The following is a 19,952-nucleotide window of genomic DNA, read 5'->3' on the forward strand; positions in this document are numbered from 1 at the left end:
AGGTACCTCTCATCTGGGGACTCAACAGTGCCTGCTCAATAACCTTTAGAAGCCTCTGGCTGTATGAACACGTGCTATTTTTTATCAGCTTTGCTATCACCTTTCCTCATCCCATTTTAAAGTGGAGGAAGAGAAGTCAACAGAGGCAAGAAAGAAGTGAGTAGGGGGAGAATTAAGTTCTGAGAGAAAATGCTGATCCTGGAGGAGGCAAGAAAGGAACTGAAAAGTGAGCTAAACAAATCAAAAACTGCCTGTTCTGGGCAGTAGATGGAGACAACCCCTAGCTGTATACCTCCCTCATACTAAATGAGAATTATTAATTTAGTCACAATATGAGCTAGACCAGGGTCATGTGCTTCATTGAGACCACTCCAAAGCATAAAACTAGAGAAAAGCTTTAAGAAAATATTGAGAACAACTACAGTTTTCTTAAACAGCCCAGAAGAAAAATGATTCTTTTTATATGGGTTTTATTAAAAACACAAATGTCAGGGCTATAAAGAGGAAAAAGTAATACTCAGCATTTTATCCTATCTAAATATTGCACGAGATCACCAGACAAAAGCAGCTCTTTCGCGTAACATACGGACACCAAATCGCTGCCATTCTCGTTGATATATCCAGAGCTCCTGTGTTGTATCCAGGCAGGCTAGAACAGCACCCCCTTTCCATGCTATCAAACGAGGATCCATGTCCTATGATGAATGCAAAGGAAAAGAATGGGCAAGGTAAATGGTGTAAACTACATCCCACAAACCCACTTACATTTGCTTTAAGAAGGTTACTGTTTTTAACGGGCTACTGTGAGAAAGTTGTGCTCAGTGCTTAAAATCTTTACAATCCCAAATCAGCACAAAAGATACCATTTACTTTTGTGGCAAAAGAAGGATTGCTTTGTTGCTGCTGTTCATAATGAATTTTAGGCAGAAGGGGATGGCCTTTAGTTTATTTGTCAAGCCCCTTGCACAAAAGAACCAATGCCTGTTCTTCGCTATATACTATTGGAATATACAGATAACATTCTGTACTGGCCAATACATTTAACTGCAATTTATAATTAACTAGAAGAGGATAAGAGCTGCTGTAGCAAGTGTATTAACATAGACAGAGGAGGTGGCTACACCCACCTTTGATTCTAGCTCCACCCACCATTTCAGTCATGTGGCCCCTGACAGAAAAGAAAATATTTCCCAACCCTGACCTAAAAGTATGCCTAGATTCATACACAAGTACCTTTGGTCTCGTAATAACTTCTACGTTTTCAACAACTCTCCTGAAAGAAGGAGGCATTTTGTTGAGAATTCTGTGCTGAAGGAACTCTTGGGCTTTGTGGAACATCAGACCGCCTCCTACAACCAGGATGGAACTGTACATTTTCTTTTTGGTATCGTCCGATGCTGAGAAATCAAAATAAGTTTTATGTAAACTGTGAAGAATGAATTGAAACAATACAGAATTAGCCGTTAACATTAAAACAGATTGAACCAGATAACTAAAGAAGAAATGGATGAGAGTGAGAGTAGATATTTAGTTCCTGCAAACTTATGAATTATTGTACTAGAATCTATCTTGGCCAAAGTATTAATGTTAATAAGTATATATAGTTTTCTTACCACAGCAATCAATACTGTGCAAGATTGCTTTGTCAAGGCCTAACGCTTTCCCTTCAAACTGAGATACAGCAGTCTTCCTGGACATGTGAGCTGTAAGGGGTTCTTCGGACTCATTTCCACCCATAATGCAGTCACCGTGCGAAGTGCCGATCTCGACTTCTGGAGGATAGAGATTTTCAGCAACGCTTGCAGATTGGCCACGCAGATCCCCCTCAAATCCACTAGGCTTGGAAATCGACTTCCTGTCGGCTGTTGCTTTCGCAGACTTTAAAAAGCAAAACAGGACAGGTTATCATTTGAAAAGATCCAATTTTGTTAGATGCAAAACACCTTCCCTCAGGCAGAAGATATAGAAGCATGATTAGTCGCACCAACAGGGTAAAGAACAACTTCTATCCGTGGACTGTTAGGCTGCTGAATGAAAAGATAACAACAGGGCAACTGACTTTCGGGTTTGGTGGGTGTGCGTCAGTAAACGAGGGGAATGAAGACTAAGAGAGCTGAGTGGGGGGTGCTTGTGTAATCTCACTGTATACAAGTTGTACAAGTGACAATAAAGTATTTCAATATCTGCCAAAATAGGTGTGAGGAGTGTTGCAGCTAAAAACAGTCCCACATATCACACCTGACACTAAGGGACTGGGCGGCGAGTAAAGCCACACTGCTACTTCTGTCCTTTCGCCATATTTTCATATTCTTTGGCACAAACACCATATGCTCCCTTACCCAAGCCTTCCATTTCCAATGGCTCAGCATATTCCATACATAGTATACCATCATAGCGACCTTTGCGGAAGCTACTACATGTGCCACGCAAACTATAGCCACCTGTAGGATCAGAGTGGTAGCTGAAGAAATACTACTGAAGTTTTGCTTTTATTATTTTGTAAAAAGCTTTTACATAACTAAGGTAATGACAATAAGATCAAGCATACTGGGTCATTCCATATCATGATCCATTTTTTTAAACCTCATGTCATCCAATTTTCTTAATATTTTGTACACCTGTTGAATGATCAAAACTAAGGTTAAATCTAAAAGTTTAATTTTTTATCACATCCTGTTTTTGAGTCATGAGAGTTTGAAATATTTTAAAAATTGACAATTTTGGCCATGTCTGACTACCCAAAAACTGTAAAAGCTCAGTCCAGAATTGAGATACGTCAAAACTAAAAAATACCAATCTCTTCATAACATCGTGTCTTTTAATATGATATGTCACATGATGGGCTTACTTTAAATTTCAAAGTTAGGTTACAGAATTTTAAATTTTAAAAAGTGATTCAGAAATTAATTTGATTTTAAATTTCCAAAGAAATTGTATTATTAAATATTTCTAAGATCGACCTGCAAAATTTCATCTTGGGATCTCAATGGGATCACATTTTTAACTAAATTATTTTGTAGATACATGTCTGCCTTATTGGGTTGTACTTAGGATAAATGGGTATTCCTGGAGTAAAACATAACAGAATAAACAAGACTTCAAACTAGAATATCAGTTACTTCAGGCATTGTTTTAGAAAGTTATTCAATTAAAATGTATCTGAAAAGTTAGGCTTTTCTTTTAAAAATGTGTTCCCAAGCAGAGTGATAGCTTGCTGTTACACGATGGAATGCTTTGACAGGATTCTTGTTAGTACTTACTAACAAGAAGTACTAACAAGAATCCTGTCAAAGCATTCCATCGTGTACATACTAACATGTACACACACACTATGCCTGCCTTTAGACATAACCCTAGAGAACAGATTAGCTTTATAAAAGTCTGTCAGCCTTGAGCTCACTTGCTCTCATCCAGAACGACTATGAAAACATCAGAAACTGCTACTTCTGTTTTAGATGAACTGCTGTTTTGCATACTGTCCAAACCCAAACTGTGTTAAATTTTAACTATGCTTAGCTGGAACAAGCCAGCTTTATAAACTGTGGTTTGAAGTTGGCTTCCTTCAATTAACTATAGCTGAGATGAATCACCGCTCATCCAGGTTCAAATGACAAAGCAAGCTGCTGTTGTTCTAAAATGAAAGCAAAAGCTTCTGAACTCCTCCTTGCAGCCTTGCCAGAGGTCTAAATGAACCCTATATTATTATTATTATTATTATTATTATTATTATTATATTTTATTTTCTGTACCACCCTTCAACCAACGATCACATGGCGGTTTACAACGTTAGCATGAACCTTCTCTCTATTCTCCAAGAGGAAAGCTTTAATTAAGTATAATTAGATCTGTGCAGAAAAGTCTCCTAGGAAGAGAAAACAAGGAAAAAGACACACAACACACCTGCTCCTGCTTACTTTGTGTAGCTAAGAGATAATGTTCATCATGCGGATCCTCAGGATCACCTTGTGATCGTTGCTGCAAAGATGTCATTTTCTGCCCCACAATTCCAAAGGTTGCTGGATAAAATAATGCCATGGGAGCCTAATCATGAGAGATTGGGAAGAGCTTAAAATTATCTTTACCATTTCATCAATGCTTGTTTGCACTTCCTAACAGAGCAATCAGTTTCAGAAGCAGATAAACATCTGGGGTGGTATCTAATGCACTTGTTCTGTTAGCAGAAGGATTTTCGCTTGCACAATGGAACTCTTCCCCTCTCACACCCTGCCCAAATCTGCTCTGGAAGGCTAGAGGAACAACTAGAACAGATTTAGGGGGTGTGCATGGGGGGGGGAGAGAGAAGTTATGTTGTACAAACTTAAATCCTTCTGCTGATGTAACAAGCGACTTAGAGCTGCATAGGATACAGCCCCGTGTTCCAAACAATATGATACCTGTCAGCAGCATGTGTAGATAGAAACATATATCAAGTTTATTTAATTCAACATTTGAGCTAGTTATGCCGCATCTGTATTTGCTGTGTATCTCCTGAATATCACAGCACTCAATAAGAAGAGAAACATGCAGATTGAGCTGCTGAAAACTAATTAACACCCCACTATTTTCCATTGACTTCTGCACTTAAGTCCGCATCTACATCCCAGGGCATGTCTATGATAGGGCAGGATTCAACTAAGTTGTGTACACAGAATGTGGTCTGCATTCTTGCATCCTGCTAAATCTACCCTGGAGGGTTAGGAGAACCAAAATAACAGGTTTAGGGAGCACAGAGGGGGGTGAGAGGAGGGAAAAGCCTCTTTGCACCATATGTGAATGTATACCCCACCCAGTCTTTACCTGTAACTTTTCATCTCCCAAGCGCAACTGATACAGCAAAGCTGGAGAATCTGGGTGACGGACTTGAAACTCATGATCTTTTAGTCCAGATAAATCCTGATAAAAAAAACACAGAAAAAGGTATTAATGCTTTAATGAACTTTCAAATCTTTCAAACTACACTGAGAAGAGATCAGCCACACATGTGAATTTTCAGTTTTCTCCCCACTGTTGGTAACTTCATAACCTCTATTACCATTAATTATGCAGCTAAAAAACTGTAATGTCACACTAGATTGTGACCAAACATGGGCCTGGGTAACAGCAAATCAGAAGTGTGGAGCTCCTTATCTAGGTCTTTGGACTTACCTGGTCTAAATGGCAAAATGTTTCTTTTAAGTGCTGCAGGAGAAGGCAATCTGTCTTTTTAGCTAGTTGGCAGTCTCTGTAAGGGAACCCAGCTCGCTGCATAAGCCAATAAAAGCATCTTGACACATCAGAACCTCCATATGCAAGGCATAACCTAAAAAAAGCAGCAGCAACCGTTAGAAGACTTGCTTCTTTTCACCTGAATGTTACTGCCACTTTATAATAGTTACCTGGTGTTACGATGCGAAACACCGTCTTCGACACAGCAGACACTTGTCTTTTGATCCCCCACATCAACGACGCATGCACTACCTAAACCACTTCCAAAAGTAGCACAGACAGATTCCTGATGGACCACTATGCCTGAAAACAAAATGGCAGGAATACTGTTATATACACTGCTTTGCTACCCTATTCAGAAACATTACTCATATGTACCCCACTACTGAACACTTCCCATAACATGCCCTCTTTTATATATATAAAACTCTGGGAAGTGTTTTAAACAAAAGAGAGGAAGAAATGTGTTTATTGCTACCCATGCGTTTCATAAATAGATCAACATGTCACAATGATAATATTTTCCAGCTTCCCTATTTTAACATTTTTTAAAATCAGTGTTTCATGTCTCTGCATCTCCCAACCAACTTCAGTCTTTTAGACAGTGAGCTGAAAATTGCTATTTGGAGCAGGACTCATCTGACCAATGCACTTGTTGGTAGGAGACAGCTGGGGGTGACTGTAACAGAGGCTCTGGATCTCAGTAGTGTTACATCCAGTTGGGGCCTGTCCTATAGTGGAAACTAGATGACAATACCTCTGAAACGCTGTAAGATACATAAGTAGATTAGACGGTTTTGACTCAGCAAACACAAGTTTGTATTGACCAAACACGAGTAATTTCTTTAGAATTTGGCCATAGAGTTGCACATTACTAATGTTGCACATTACATATGTTGCCAAAGGCTGAGCTATTTATTCACCTGGTTGAGACATGGGTGGCTGTAAGGGCAAAAAAAAAAACCATTCTGGAAGTTACGTGATTCTAACTTAGAAACAAAAAGTACCTTCAAAACCCTTGCACTAAGCAGCTGACCACGGATGTTGCTTTATTACCTGAGAATCCCATCTTCATTAGGATCATATTTACTATTTCTTTCACATGCTGCTTGTTATAGATGTCTGGTATTAGCAAAATACACCTGTAATACTGAAAGAGAAAAGAACAAACTAGGATTCGTTTTCTGGTCTGTTGGTCTTCATACAGTGGAATGGGTTGATGCCATGAGCTATCTAAATAATTTCAATTATTGAAGGAAGCAGAAATATTGGTTAAGAGCTAGAGCCAATTACATCATTGAAATGTTTTAATCCAGGGCACGGGGAAATCTAACAGCTTTAGACCTTGGCTGTGAGGTGCCAAATTTCCTCCTGGATGTTGAACCAATTCTTGTAATGCAGGAGGGCTAATTGCAGGATTTTCATTCTCTCTGAAAAATGCCAGAGTCCACATTCTCCCTTGGGCAACCCACAAGGGAGGCCACAAAGCGGTGAGGATGCGGCCTGCACACGCAGGTACTAACTAGCACAAGAACTTCCATCTGCACAACAGGACATCCTCTCCCTCTCCTGAAGCCAACCACAGCCATTTGCTATAAATCTTAACAACTAGAGCTCGCTTGGTAGGGAACTGCAGAGTGAACACCATAGCTATAAAGGATCTACTAAGCACCTCCTTAACAGGGCCTTCTTGGTGGTTGCTCCCCATTTGTGGAATGCCCTCTCCTATGAGGTGTGTTGTTCTCATTAACTTTTAGGAGCAATTTAACAGCATTCCTGTTTACCCAGGTATTTGATGGCTGAAAGACCTGCCCCTGAAAACCCTGCAATTAATAGTTTTGAGGGTAAGCAATTACTTTTAAGAGTTTTTAACTGTTTTCATTCTATTGTTTCAGTATTGATATGTTTTCCACCATGGGCTCCATTAGAGAAAGGCCGGGATATTAATGAATTAGTTAAACTCTTATTCTAAAGGTTTTAAAACAGAGTAGTGCTTTAGATGATCTGATGGGAAGTATACATGGAAGAAGGTGCTACCAAGGAATGTAGGACCCAGACTGCCAAAGGCTTCAACAGTCAAACCCTTTTGCAGCAACAATGATGAAACGCTGACAGTTATTGTCATGAACAGATGAAGTCTGCCATAGCTCACCTTCAAATCCTTTAGCGGTATTTCTAAATACTTCTGTATTGCATGCGACCATATAACTTCAAGATCAGCTAGGACTGCAGTAAGGGAACCACTTGGCCCTGAGTGAAGGTTCAACTGCCCTCGATGAACAGGCCAATGAACATTGTAACAGTCCATAGGGTTAACATATAATGCCTGAAAAGAAGAATTGACTATATTTATCTCGTTCAAAGTATAATTGTGAACACTTGGAATTTCTGTACATTTGCTAGTCTGTGACACATCAACACAAAAAAGCATTCCAAAGCAAACTGAAACATACAACAAGCCTTTAGTGGTAACAGAAGACTAGCAATTATTTTTTTTTAAAAAAGACAAAAACTTTTATTTATGCCATTTTAACAGCTTTTATACACACACCATACAATATCCACCACATCACTTTTCTAAGACTTCTCAGTCCATCTCTCTGTGGCATTCTAGGGAAATCTTGATCTGCTGCTGTCAAGGGGATGGTTAGCTGCTTGTGCTTAAAATTGTGCCCCTTCAGAGTTTGTGCGACCCCACAAACCTCTGTGTGTGACAGAGCTCCTCAGACATGTCTGCTCTAGTCACTAGTAGAGTCTGACAGTGGCTGTCTGCGGAAGCGCTTCCAGCAAAGAAGTTCCTTAACGGAAACGCGTCTCCTGGACTCACGACGTGGCAGCTTCCGGCGAAGCATGGGTCTCCCTGCAGTTGCTTCTGACACCTCCCCGCTATTTTCGCTCGAAGTGTCTCTCACCCCTTTCTCTCCCCTGCTGCTTCCTGCCTGGGCTGCTGCGTCTCTCTCAGCATTACTGAGATCCTCCTCCAGAGACCCCGCACTCCCCCTGCTGGTCCCTGCTTTGGCTGCTGACTCTCTCCCAGTCTCTGGGAGCCTTACCACTTCCCTTTCCTCCGATGTCAGTTCCCTGACATCCACCTCCCCTCCAGGGCCCCCCTCTCCCCCGCCCCTACTTTCTCCTCTGGGCGGTGAGGAGCTGAAACCCCTAAAAGAATCCTCTTCATCTTCAGACGTCTCGAACAATTCCCTCCATCGGTCTTCGTTCCGACTCGCTGAATCCTCCTCCACCTCGGAATCAGCGAACCCCTCCAACTCTTCTTCGTCGTCGGTGGTGGCGAAGTATTCCCTCCGGAACCTCGCCACTGGCTGGGGTTTTCTAGGGAATCTCTGATGAAAAGTTTCAATCAAAACCTCGTCATCTACATCCTCTGCCCTGACCCAGGTGTTTTCCGACTCCGGCTCCCCTTCCCACATTACCAAATACTCTACTTGCTCTCCCCTCCACCTGGAATCGAGAATCTCCGCTACATGGTAGCTGTGTTCTTTTTCCTCCATAGCTGGTCCCCTATTGACCCTCCCCTCTCTGTCCCCTATATACGGTGACAGCAATGATCTGTGGAACACTGGGTGCAACTTCATGTGGTTCGGTAACCGGAGTCTGAAAGCCACTGGGTTGACCTGTTGCGTGACTTCAAATGGGCCCAGTCTTTTGGGTCTTAACTTCTTACAACCTCCTTTAAATGGTAACCCTTGGGTGGACAGCCACACCTGGTCCCCCACCCTAATGCTTTCCCCTTCCCTTCTGGTTTTGTCTGCCTGCCTCTTATATTCCTCCTTCGCCCTGTTTAAATTAAGTTGGAGCTGGCGATGGATCGCTTCCATTTCTTCAACGAACTGTTCTGCGGCAGGAACGCTCCAGTTCTCCCCCTCCCCCCCTGGGAAGGCTCGGGGATGACACCCGTGATTGGCCAAAAAAGGGCTCATCCCCGTGGACACGTTCTCTGCATTGTTATAGGCAAATTCTGCCAACGCCAGCTTCTCCACCCAATCATTCTCTCTGTCATTCACATAACACCTCAAATATTGCTGGAGGACACCATTAGCTCTTTCCGCCTGCCCATTGGTTTCTGGATGACGGGCAGTGGAAAAATTCACCTCTACATGCAATAAGCTCATGAGCTTCCTCCAGAACCTGGAAGTAAATTGTTTCCCTCGGTCCGAAACCACCCTCAAGGGGGCACCATGCAACCTAAACACATTTTCCACAAACAATCTAGCGGTTTCTTCTGCTGTGACCGCATGTGAGCAGGCTATAAAGTGGGCCATCTTGGTTAACAGGTCTACCACAACCATAATGGCTGTCTTCCCTTTGGACCTGGGCAGATCAGTCATGAAATCTATTGCCACTGCCTCCCATGGTCTTTCCGGCGTGGGTAGTGGTTCTAATAAACCTGCCGGTGCCCGCCTCTCCCCCTTGGCTCGTTGACATCGGTCACACCCTCTCACATATTCACGCACATCTTCCCTGACCTTGGGCCACCAGAATTCCCTGGTAACCAGCCACATGGTTTTGTGTTGCCCAAAATGCCCTGCTGTGGGGCTATCGTGCAGTTGCTTGAGTACCTTTTCCCTCAATTCCCCTTCAGGTATGTATAACGCTCCCTTGTAGTACAACGCCCCGTTTCTCTCCTCAAAACCCCCGGGTTTGTCTCCCTCCCTCCTGAGACCCCTGAGTTTGTCCTGGGCGTATTCATCCTGCACCGTTCCCTCTACCAGTTCCCTTTGCCCCACCAAAGCCGCCCCACACACCCAGCGGTCCTCGGGAATGACATGGGTCTCTTCGGGTGCACCCTCTCCCTCCAAATATTCAGGTTTGCGTGAGAGAGCGTCCGCCCTAACGTTCTCCGGGCCTGGTACGTAACAAATCTCAAAGTTAAATTTGGAGAACTCCTGGGCCCATCTCAACTGCCTTTGGTTGAGCACTCGCGCAGTTCTCCAATACTCTAGATTCTTATGGTCCGTGCACACTTGCACCTTCTGTTGTGCACCAATTAGTAGGTGCCTCCATCTCCGGAAGGCCTCATAAATCGCAAGAAGTTCCCGGTCGTGCACCGTGTAGTTTCTCTCAGATTTGTTCAGCTTTCGCGAAAAGAAGGCACACGGTCGCCACTCTGACCCCTCCTTCCCCGGCTGCAGAAGAAGCACCGCCCCTATGGCTCTGTCAGAAGCGTCTGTTTCGACCCTCAGCTTTTTTTGTAAATCCACATGTAGAAGTTGTTCGTCAGAGGCGAAGGCCCTTTTCAGTTCCTCAAACGCTCGCTCCGCCTCCCCCGTCCAAACAAACTTCTTTTTGCTGCTGAGACAGTCCGTGATGGGCGCCGTCAGGTGGGCGAAGTTTCGGATGAACTTACGATAAAAGTTTCCAAACCCTAGGAACCTCTGCACATCCTTCTTGGTCTTGGGTGTTTTCCATTCCAGCACCGCTTGAACCTTGCCGGGGTCCATGGCCAACCCCTTGTCTGACAAGCGGTACCCCAGGAATTCCACCTCCTTGGTATGAAACTGACACTTTTCCAGTTTCACCCACAGTCTGTTGGCTTGCAGCCTGCTCAACACTTCTCTGACGTCTCTCACATGTTGCTCCTCATTCTCCGAATACACCAACACGTCATCTAAGAAGGCCACGCAATTCTTGTAGAGCAAAGGCCCCAGTACATGGTTCATAAAGGCTTGAAAACACGCGGAGCCTGTTTGTAATCCAAAAGGCATAACGAGGTATTCAAATGCCCCCAAAGGGGTGAACATGGTGGTCTTCCATTCATCCCCTTTCCTTATACGTATCAGGTTGTACGCCCCCCTTAGGTCCAGCTTTGTAAAAATCTTTCCTTTTCGCACCCTGGTCAAAATATCATCAATCCTGGGCATAGGAAAAGCCGCCGGCTCTGTCACTGCATTTAGGGCCCGAAAGTCACATACCAGCCTCGGCTTGTCCGTGTTTTTTTTATCCACAAAAAACACTGGGCTACCCCCCGCTGCCTTGGACTCTCTGATGAAGCCTCTCTTCAGGTTCTTGTCAATGAACGCTCGCAACTCCTGCATCTCCCTGTCTGACATGGCATACAACTTGCCTACAGGAAGCTGTGCTCCAGGGAGTAAATTGATCTGGCAATCAAAGGGCCTATGCGGGGGTAGTTGGTCCGCTTCCTTCTCGCTGAACACGTCGCTGAGATCAGCATACTGTGGTGGCACCTTCCCCTTCTCCATCACTTCCGTCCCTGCTAGGGTGGCTTGGGCCCCTGCTGACCCCTTTTCCGCCCTGCAGTGTTCTAAGCAGTGTGCGGAACCGAAGGAAACCACTCTTTGATGCCAGCCCACCAGTGGATCATGTAGGGCTAGCCAGCTCATTCCCAAAATAATGGGAGCGCCTCCCAAGGTGGCCACATTAAACGCTATCAGTTCTGTGTGCCTTGCCACCCTCATTATCATTGGGACGGTCTGCAAGCTGACGCCTCCTCCCAACAGTTCCCTGCCATCAATCGTGGTCACCTGCAGGGGGTTGCTTAAAGGGATAGTCTGTATCTGGTGCTCAGCAGCAAACTCCTTGCTCATGAAATTGCAGGAGCTGCCTGAGTCCAACAGCGCCTTTATTTTTAGGGGGTGTCCATTTTGCAGCTCTAGCGACACTTCAATCACTAGAGCAGGTCGAGGAGCTTCTGGCACTGGCACTTGGGGAAGGGGCACTTTCACTGCTCTTTGGCCTGGCTGCAGTGCCCTGCTGGCAACCAGGCGTTGGCTTTTACCTGCTCCGTTTCTCCCTGCTCTTCCCCCTCAACAGCTCCCACCATCCCTTGCCATTCCTTCCTCTGGGGGCAGACTCTGGCAAAGTGGCCTGGCTGTTGGCAGAGATAGCATTTCCGGGCTCCCTTTCCCTCCTTCTTCGCCCCCTCACTGGGCTTTGAAACTGCGCGCGCGCGGGCTGTTCCGATTTCCATCGGCTCTGCCGGCGGGAAAGCTGGCTCAGGAATGTCTGGAATGCGTAACTCCTTCCAACGTTCCCCTCTCCCTTCCCGCCTCTCCAAGGCTCTTGCCTCCTGGCGCGCTCCAATGGTCAGCGCAGATTTGGTCAGCTGATCCATAGACCCCGCCCTGGGGCTCCTGGCCAGCTCGTCTTTCACAGCTGAAGAAAGACCTTCTTCAAATAGCATCTGAATGGGTGCCGCCGATAAATCCCACCCCAATCTGTGAATCAGCATGGTAAATTCAGTCCAGTACTCACGGACAGATCTGCTTCCCTGCTTGCAAGCCATTAGCTGTCTGCGTACCACCCCTTCCTCAATATCGCTGGAAAACATGATATCCATTGCACGAAAGAATTTCATAGTGTCCTTTAGGATATCGTTGTGCGTTGCCATCAGGGGTCGAACCCAGTCCCGCGCCCCCTTCTCAAGATGCCCAATTACGAACGCAACTCGCGATTCCTCATCAGGGAACTCATCAAACTGCACATTCAGAGCATATTGCATCTCAGTCCTAAAGGCATGGTAATCCTTGGGGTCCCCCCCAAACTTCTGCACCAATCCTGGTACCTTTCTGGGGAACTGAGTGGTTCTCCCCTTTTTGTCAGCATCCTGAGCCCTTCTCTCCTCGAGCCTCGCCGTCTGCAGCGCAAGTTGGACCTCCAGAGCTTGATACCTTTCTTCCAAGCTTGGACCAGCTCCAACCCCTGCGTCTCCGGTTCCGACTGGGTTGCTCATGATGCTTTCTCCTGCACAGGCAGCGTACAGAGACTGTCAGACTGCTGTCAAGGGGATGGTTAGCTGCTTGTGCTTAAAATTGTGCCCCTTCAGAGTTTGTGCGACCCCACAAACCTCTGTGTGTGACAGAGCTCCTCAGACATGTCTGCTCTAGTCACTAGTAGAGTCTGACAGTGGCTGTCTGCGGAAGCGCTTCCAGCAAAGAAGTTCCTTAACGGAAACGCGTCTCCTGGACTCACGGCGTGGCAGCTTCCGGCGAAGCATGGGTCTCCCTGCAGTTGCTTCTGACACCTCCCCGCTATTTTCGCTCGAAGTGTCTCTCACCCCTTTCTCTCCCCTGCTGCTTCCTGCCTGGGCTGCTGCGTCTCTCTCAGCATTACTGAGATCCTCCTCCAGAGACCCCGCGCTCCCCCTGCTGGTCCCTGCTTTGGCTGTTGACTCTCTCCCAGTCTCTGGGAGCCTTACCACTTCCCTTTCCTCCGATGTCAGTTCCCTGACAGCTGCATATCCTGATATTTCCACCCATTATCATCTCAAGTCTTCCTTTTTTTATCTTATCTGCTGCCTCATAATAAAGTCTGAGGTCTGGAAAGGCAAAGCCCCCTCTTTCTCTTACATTTGTCAGATTTTTATATTTAATTCAGGGGTGTTTCCCCCTGCCAAATGAAGTTTGTCACATCTTTCTTCCATTGTTTGAAACAGTTTGGGCTATTTATCACCGGGCAATGTTTAAAATAAAAAGATCATCTTGGGCAAAACATTCATTGCGACTACGGATATTCTTCCTCACAAAGAATGGTTCATTCTACTCCATTTTTCTAGACTTTTTTTTATTTCATTCCAGATTTTAACATCCGTTATCCTGGAAAAGGTTTAAGTTCTTAGCAGATATCCATATCCCCAAATATTTAACAGCCCGCCCCTCCCCCGTGATAGTCTCAAGTTTATCTTTTGCTTCCGAGTCTAGACTTTTTACTATCAATTTCCCCCCTTATTTATACAGAATCCTGCTAAGTTGCCAAATTTTGTTATAGTTTCTATTATCCTTGGGACGCTTACTATCAGATTTTCCAGCGTCAACACAACGTCGTCCGCAAAGGCTTTCACTTTGTACTCTCTCTGCCCGACCTTAATTCCTGTTGTTTCATCAATTTTTGTATTTCTCTAGTCAACACTTCTAATATTAGGATAAATAACAGTGACAACATAGGGCATCCTTGCCTTGTCCCTTTTTTAATGCTGCATTTTTCTGTAACATTACCATTTATTATTAAGCTTGCCTATTGCTCTGTATAAACTGCATTTTCCCCGCTGGAGAATGCTGTTCTGAATGCCATATTCTCTGTAGAAAACTAGCAATTCTTTTCATTGCTTTTCTTAAAATAAGACCGTCATAAACATTGCATTTTGCCACACTGCCCTTGATGGCCTGTGTTCCAGAACCCATATTGCAGCAGCAGTGAATGGAAAAAGCAGCTGCCTTGCATAGTCTTCAGTTCTATTTTCCCTGGATGAGTAGAGTGTCAACAGTCAGTTTTAGGTTGGCATGGCTGGTTTGGCCACACTGCAGGGGGCTGTAGAACGGAGAGCAACAGGTCCAGGGGGACTGAATTTTAGTGTTCCACAGGGGGCTACTGAAATTTGAGAGCCCCAAGTCTGCCACCGGTGTCAATAGGAGAGGGGTGGCGGAGGAATCCTGACAGAGCTGTTTTTCTTACCAGTTTAAAACACTAAAAATTAAATTGAAGACTGTTATAAAAACAGCTTAAAAGTTAATAGGCTACATATGAAAACGTATTGCTCTGTTCCGATCTGCATTCACTAAATTGGTTCCTTTCTCTCAGGCTTGTAAACAGCCACTTGCCTTGTGAGCATTAGGAATATCCTCAAGGCAACCCAGAAGGGATTTCTGTGTGAACTCCAAGATGATTGCTTCTTCTTCTTCAAACTTCAGGAGATCCATGTGCCACAAACAACTAATGTAAAAACTGTGTTTTTCCCAAATGCATTTTTAATAATAATAATAATAATAATAACAATAATAATAATAATAATTTATTATTTATAGCCCGCCCATCTGGCTGAGTTTCCCCAGCCACTCTGGGCGGCTCAAATACCTATGGTTGCTTAACTGTACATGAGATACAGGATGAGAATTACTTTTAATGAAATGAGGCAAGGTGCTCCTACCTCTTCTCCAATGACATATTCGGGATGATGGGAAGTGTTTGTCCATTTTGTTCCAGAGCTATGATCTAAAATAGCAGGTCTCATCTGCCTATTGTAAGATCGGGCCTGAAATATAAATTTGAAACAAGAAATAGGGAGAAATGGTCACACGTAAAATGAAACTATTTTTCAAAGTCTATCTTAAGAGCACAAACGTGTAGTCATATGTATATGAGTTGCTCAAAAATTATTGTAATGTATATCTCTCTGTTGAACTGCTATCCCTCTATTGAACTATTATACGACATAAAATAAATTTCCAGAGGGAACATAGGAGAGTGCCTTAGACGAGCCCGCTAAGGCTAAGTTTTCTCCTAGCTAAGTTTTATCTAATCTGACCGGTGGTCAGCAACAAGGGCCTCGGTCTTTCACATCAGCTGCTTACCTGGTCTTGTTTAAATTTCAGATGCCACAGATTGGACTTGAGATCCTCTGAATGTCAAGCAAAGGGCTATGGTCCATTCCTGCCTTTAAACTATTTTGAAGACTGGGGTGGTGTTCAAGTAAGGATTAGTCATAGCAGATCAAGTGAAGTTAATGGACCTAACTTAGTCATTATCATTGATTTCAATGGGCCTACTCTGACTAAAACGTAGTTGAATACTATCCTAGATTTATTAGTGCTGCTACCAGGCTTTTCACTGCGTTTACACCCCTCAAAAAGCAATTTCTATCAATCAGTTTATAAATGAGATACCTGATCAGGTGACACTGGTATACGTCTGGCACCATTTGACATCTTTTTGGACCATATTGCTTGGTCAACCATTTTAAGACCATTCTGTCTTTGTTCAGTACTTTCAGGTTTCTAAATAAAAGCAAACAATAAGTAACCGTCCTCTAAACATAGAAGTGGGTCTTTTGACTTTCTTAAAGAAATTATTTTCAAAATACTTTTGCAAATATTTTAAAACTCATGTAAAATATCAAGGCAGTTTACAATACATTCAATAAAACTTAAAACACTCTAAAAATACAAAATAATCATTAAAATAGCTCTCTAACCAATAAAATGTAAGCAGCTGCATAAGCACGTTGACATTCTCTCCCTCTGCCCCAAAAAGCAAGCTCATAATCAAGCATAGTCCTTTGCAAAACTGCTATGATTTTCTTTATATTGACCATGGACTTTGCATTTTTAGAGACCACAATTGTTTGAGGAGCAGAGTAAGCTAATGCATTTCCCATTCAGATCCACAAAACAATACCTTTCCCACTCCTTGTTTAAAAAGTCTTTTTTTTATCTGCTGGCTCACTCATTTCGACAATATTTTCATTTTTCTTTACTTTCCCTTTGACTGTGATTTCACGATAGCCAGCATTGTCAGAAGCAGGTGATTTATCAATGAAGTCAGAAAAACTATACTTGCTACACTACTCTGCAGAAAATGCCTGTGTAAATTAAAGAACTGCTGGTGACCTTTGAATAAAAATAGATACCTGTATATATAATATTACATTGTACATTCAAATTTTTTGTGCCGAACTGATATCTACATAAAAGAGAGTCCTGTGTGATGTGGTCCTCAGTGCTTGGTGCAAAAATCTGTCCCTCTTAAATCTTGTGCCATTTATAGCAAGTTTAATGCCATAGCCTGCATTAATTCCCATATGTAGCTGGTATAGATGATGCAAGACAAACGCATGTTATTACAGAGGCAAGTTGTTATTGTGCAACCCAAAGAAGTAAGGATGACTAGGAAACTTTAGCACACCAAAAAATCAATGTAGTTCAAATGAACAGTTACAGATTCAATTTAACATAATACTCAAATTCTAAGACTTACATTGAGTCCTTCTCTTAGAAGCCAACTGTCTTTATATGTGGGTTGCCCTTGCTGCTTGTGCCTTCTTGCAATGACGTGAGGAATGCCAATAGGAAGTGTGTCTGTAGCTCTGCCAATCCTTAAAGTCATTGAGCCAGGATGTATCACAACAATGAAGTTGCTCTGTATTTGCTAAAAATAGTAAACTAGATAAACAAACAGGAACAGGAACCAGCAAAGCACAGTACTCGGTAGGTGCCCAAACATAGTCTATGCCTCATTTTGAAAATCTGTATCTTTTTACACTTTGAGCTGCCATCAGCAAAATATAGCTGTTAAGTTCTGTAACAGTGTTTTCCCCTCCCACAAAAGACATTTACGTAAGCTTTTTTGCACATCTGGAATAGTGTTTTAGATGGACTGCCATACAGTGGCACCTCAGGTTGTGAATGTGATCCGTGGGGGAGGCATGTTTGCGACTCGCAGCTCTGTGTCTGCGCCCGCATGGGTCGCAATTCCATGCTTCTGCACATGCGTGAGCGTCGAAACATGGAAGTAACCCGTTTCAGTACTTCCGGGTTCGGTGCGATGCGCAACCTGAAGCATCTGTAACCCGAGGTACCACTGTATTTGAAAAACTGACAGAAAAGGTGCATGTCTTGAGTGGCACATCTGATGCAGACAATTTTATCAAAATATGGTACAACTATGGAAATGCTACTATCATTTAGACATTCAGAGAACCCAGGGCTTGAACTCACTGCAACATGTAATAATGCAAAGCATGTCAGCCTCATACATCCTGTTTTCTGATAGGCGGAACACAGTATGTATTAAATTATATTCCAGATCTCATTTGCAAACGACTAAACAACAACAAGGCTAACAGTCAACATCAGTAGACAGCATCAATAGTGAGCACCATCAATTATAGAAGGCACTATAATATTACTATTAGAAACTAATATGAACCTCTTTTCATAGGATGCTATAGGGGATATGTTCCTGCTGCATGAAATTCATGTTAAATGCCCCTACACACTGAAACAGCATTAGCTGCCCTAAGGGAAGGTACTTCACTTTTATAGCATTTTCATTACCAGCTCAAGGTTTTTCACACATCCTTGCTAAGGTGGCAATACAGTTGGCATATAAGTGAAGTGCTTTACAAATAAAATTAAAGATCAGTGAGTAAACTGCTGCTTGGAAATACTGTATAGGTGCAGATGAGATCTGCAATATCTTTTAATACATAGAGCATTCATACTGTGTTCCGCCTGTCAGAAAACAGGATGCACGAGGCTGACATGCTTTGCGTTATTCCATGTTGCAATGAGTTCAAGCCATTAAAATAAAAGGCAAGTGCAAGTATCCCATCGTGGGACACCTCTCTGAAGGGGCGCAGCCCAGGGAAAGCTTCACCACTCGACTCCACCGGCCCTATGAAATCGGGCCTAGGCTGTTTCGCGGGGATCCCGCTGGGCAGAGGCTATTGCGCGCAGTGGCATAGCGTGGGGGGTGCAGGGGGGGCCAGCCGCACCGGGCGCAACATCTGGGGGTTAGGGTTAGGGGGCGCAAATCCACGGGTTAGGGGGCGCAAATTACTTGCCTTGCCCCGGGTGCTGACAACCCACGCTACGCCACTGATTGCACGCGAGGCCGGAGGCGCAGAAACCCCGTCAGGAGCGCCGTGCTTCCCGGGCCTCGCCGCCGCCAGAGCCGAGGGCGACCCCCCGAGGGCCACGGGAGGAGCCTCTCCGCCTAAGCTGGGGCTCACCTCCTGCAGGGACTCCGGCACGGCGGCAGGCACGATGGGCCTCTTGGCGCCGCGCTGCTCCTTCTCCTTGTCGCGCTCCTTGTCCTTCCCATTCTCCGCCGCCGCCGCCGCTTCCCCTTTCTCCGCCTGGGTCATCCCCGACCCGCTTCCTCCGAGGGTCGCTCGAGCGAGGCAGCGGGAGGCTCCGGGAAGCCGGAGGCGGAGGCCGCTTCTTCTCCGCCCCGAAAAGGCTGCGACGAGGAAGCCGGCGCCCGACCCCTTCCTCCGCCTCCAGCCACCCGGGCGGCGGGTGTGGCGCAGAGACCAGGCCCAGGCGGAAGTGAGCGGCCGCCGCAAGACGGCCTGAGTCGCGTCTTAGTGCTTTAGCTGAGCTTCCCGATATGTACTGTACTAACTTCTTCCCCTCCTGCCTTGCTGTGTTTTTTTATAGGCGAGGCATGGGCGTAGCCGTGGGGGTGCATCGCCCCCCCCATCAAGTAAATAAATAAAAATACGTAATTGACCTATTGCATCGCAGATAAATCGATTCTGCCTCCCCACCCCCACCCCCCCAAAATAAAAAAATAAATCCTGGCTACGTCCCTGAGGCAAGGGGAATGGCAAAGGCACTCAGGGACAGCAAGTGTGGTATCTCTTGGCCCTAGGCATGCAGAAAGCTGTCATACTTCACACCAGCCACCAAGGGCCGTCCAAGATGTTTGGGCGCCTGAGGTGGACTCCAAAATAATTGCTCCTCATCCCGCCAGGGAAGGTTTATGTTAAGAACAAGGGGGCAGGGGAGAAAGAGCGACACTGGCATATGCCACCCTGTGGATCCTGCTGCCTGAGGCAGTCACCTCATGGATTGGCCAGCCATGGCAGCGACCCATCTACAATAGTACCTCCGGTTGTGAACAGGATCCGTTCTGGAGCTCCAGTCGCATCCCAAGGAATTCGCAACTGGAGGTGCCGCTTCTGCGCGTGGTACGGTTTAGCGCTTCTGCACATGCAGGCATGTAGAGCGCTTCTGTGCATGGTGCGTAGAGCACTTCTGCGCATGCACGTGGGACAAAACCCGGACAAATACTTCCAGGTTTGCCACATACGTATCCCGAAGGATACATAACCAGAGGTGAAAGCAAGTAGAGGTACCACTGTAGTTCAGTAGCGGCTACAACAGCCTTCTCCACCCAACCTGTGGCACCCCCCAGATGCTCTGGACTACTATGGCAGTGCTGGTTGGGGCTGGTGGGAGTGGGATCCAAAAGAAAGGACACTAGGCTGGGAA

The 19,952-nt window shown here is 45.0% G+C and overlaps 1 protein-coding gene across 1 annotated transcript; it reads right to left on the reverse strand.

Moving 5' to 3' along the window:
* Nucleotides 1–453: 453 nt before the first annotated feature.
* Nucleotides 454–19,209, reverse strand: ACTR8 (actin related protein 8). Its single transcript, XM_082213722.1, has 13 exons — nucleotides 18,686–19,209; nucleotides 16,930–17,100; nucleotides 15,840–15,950; nucleotides 15,104–15,208; nucleotides 7,358–7,531; nucleotides 6,262–6,355; nucleotides 5,376–5,508; nucleotides 5,146–5,299; nucleotides 4,798–4,893; nucleotides 3,901–4,041; nucleotides 1,614–1,878; nucleotides 1,234–1,397; nucleotides 454–695 (listed from the first exon to the last, which is right to left on the reverse strand). The coding sequence occupies exons 1-13, from the start codon at nucleotides 18,818–18,820 to the stop codon at nucleotides 552–554; spliced, it is 1,887 nt and encodes a 628-aa protein (XP_082069848.1). The 5' UTR covers nucleotides 18,821–19,209; the 3' UTR covers nucleotides 454–551.
* Between the last annotated feature and the right edge of the window lie 743 nt (nucleotides 19,210–19,952).

The sequence above is a fragment of the Podarcis vaucheri genome (genome assembly GCF_965113315.1).
Source record: "Podarcis vaucheri genome assembly, chromosome: 2".
Lineage (NCBI taxonomy): Eukaryota > Metazoa > Chordata > Lepidosauria > Squamata > Lacertidae > Podarcis > Podarcis vaucheri.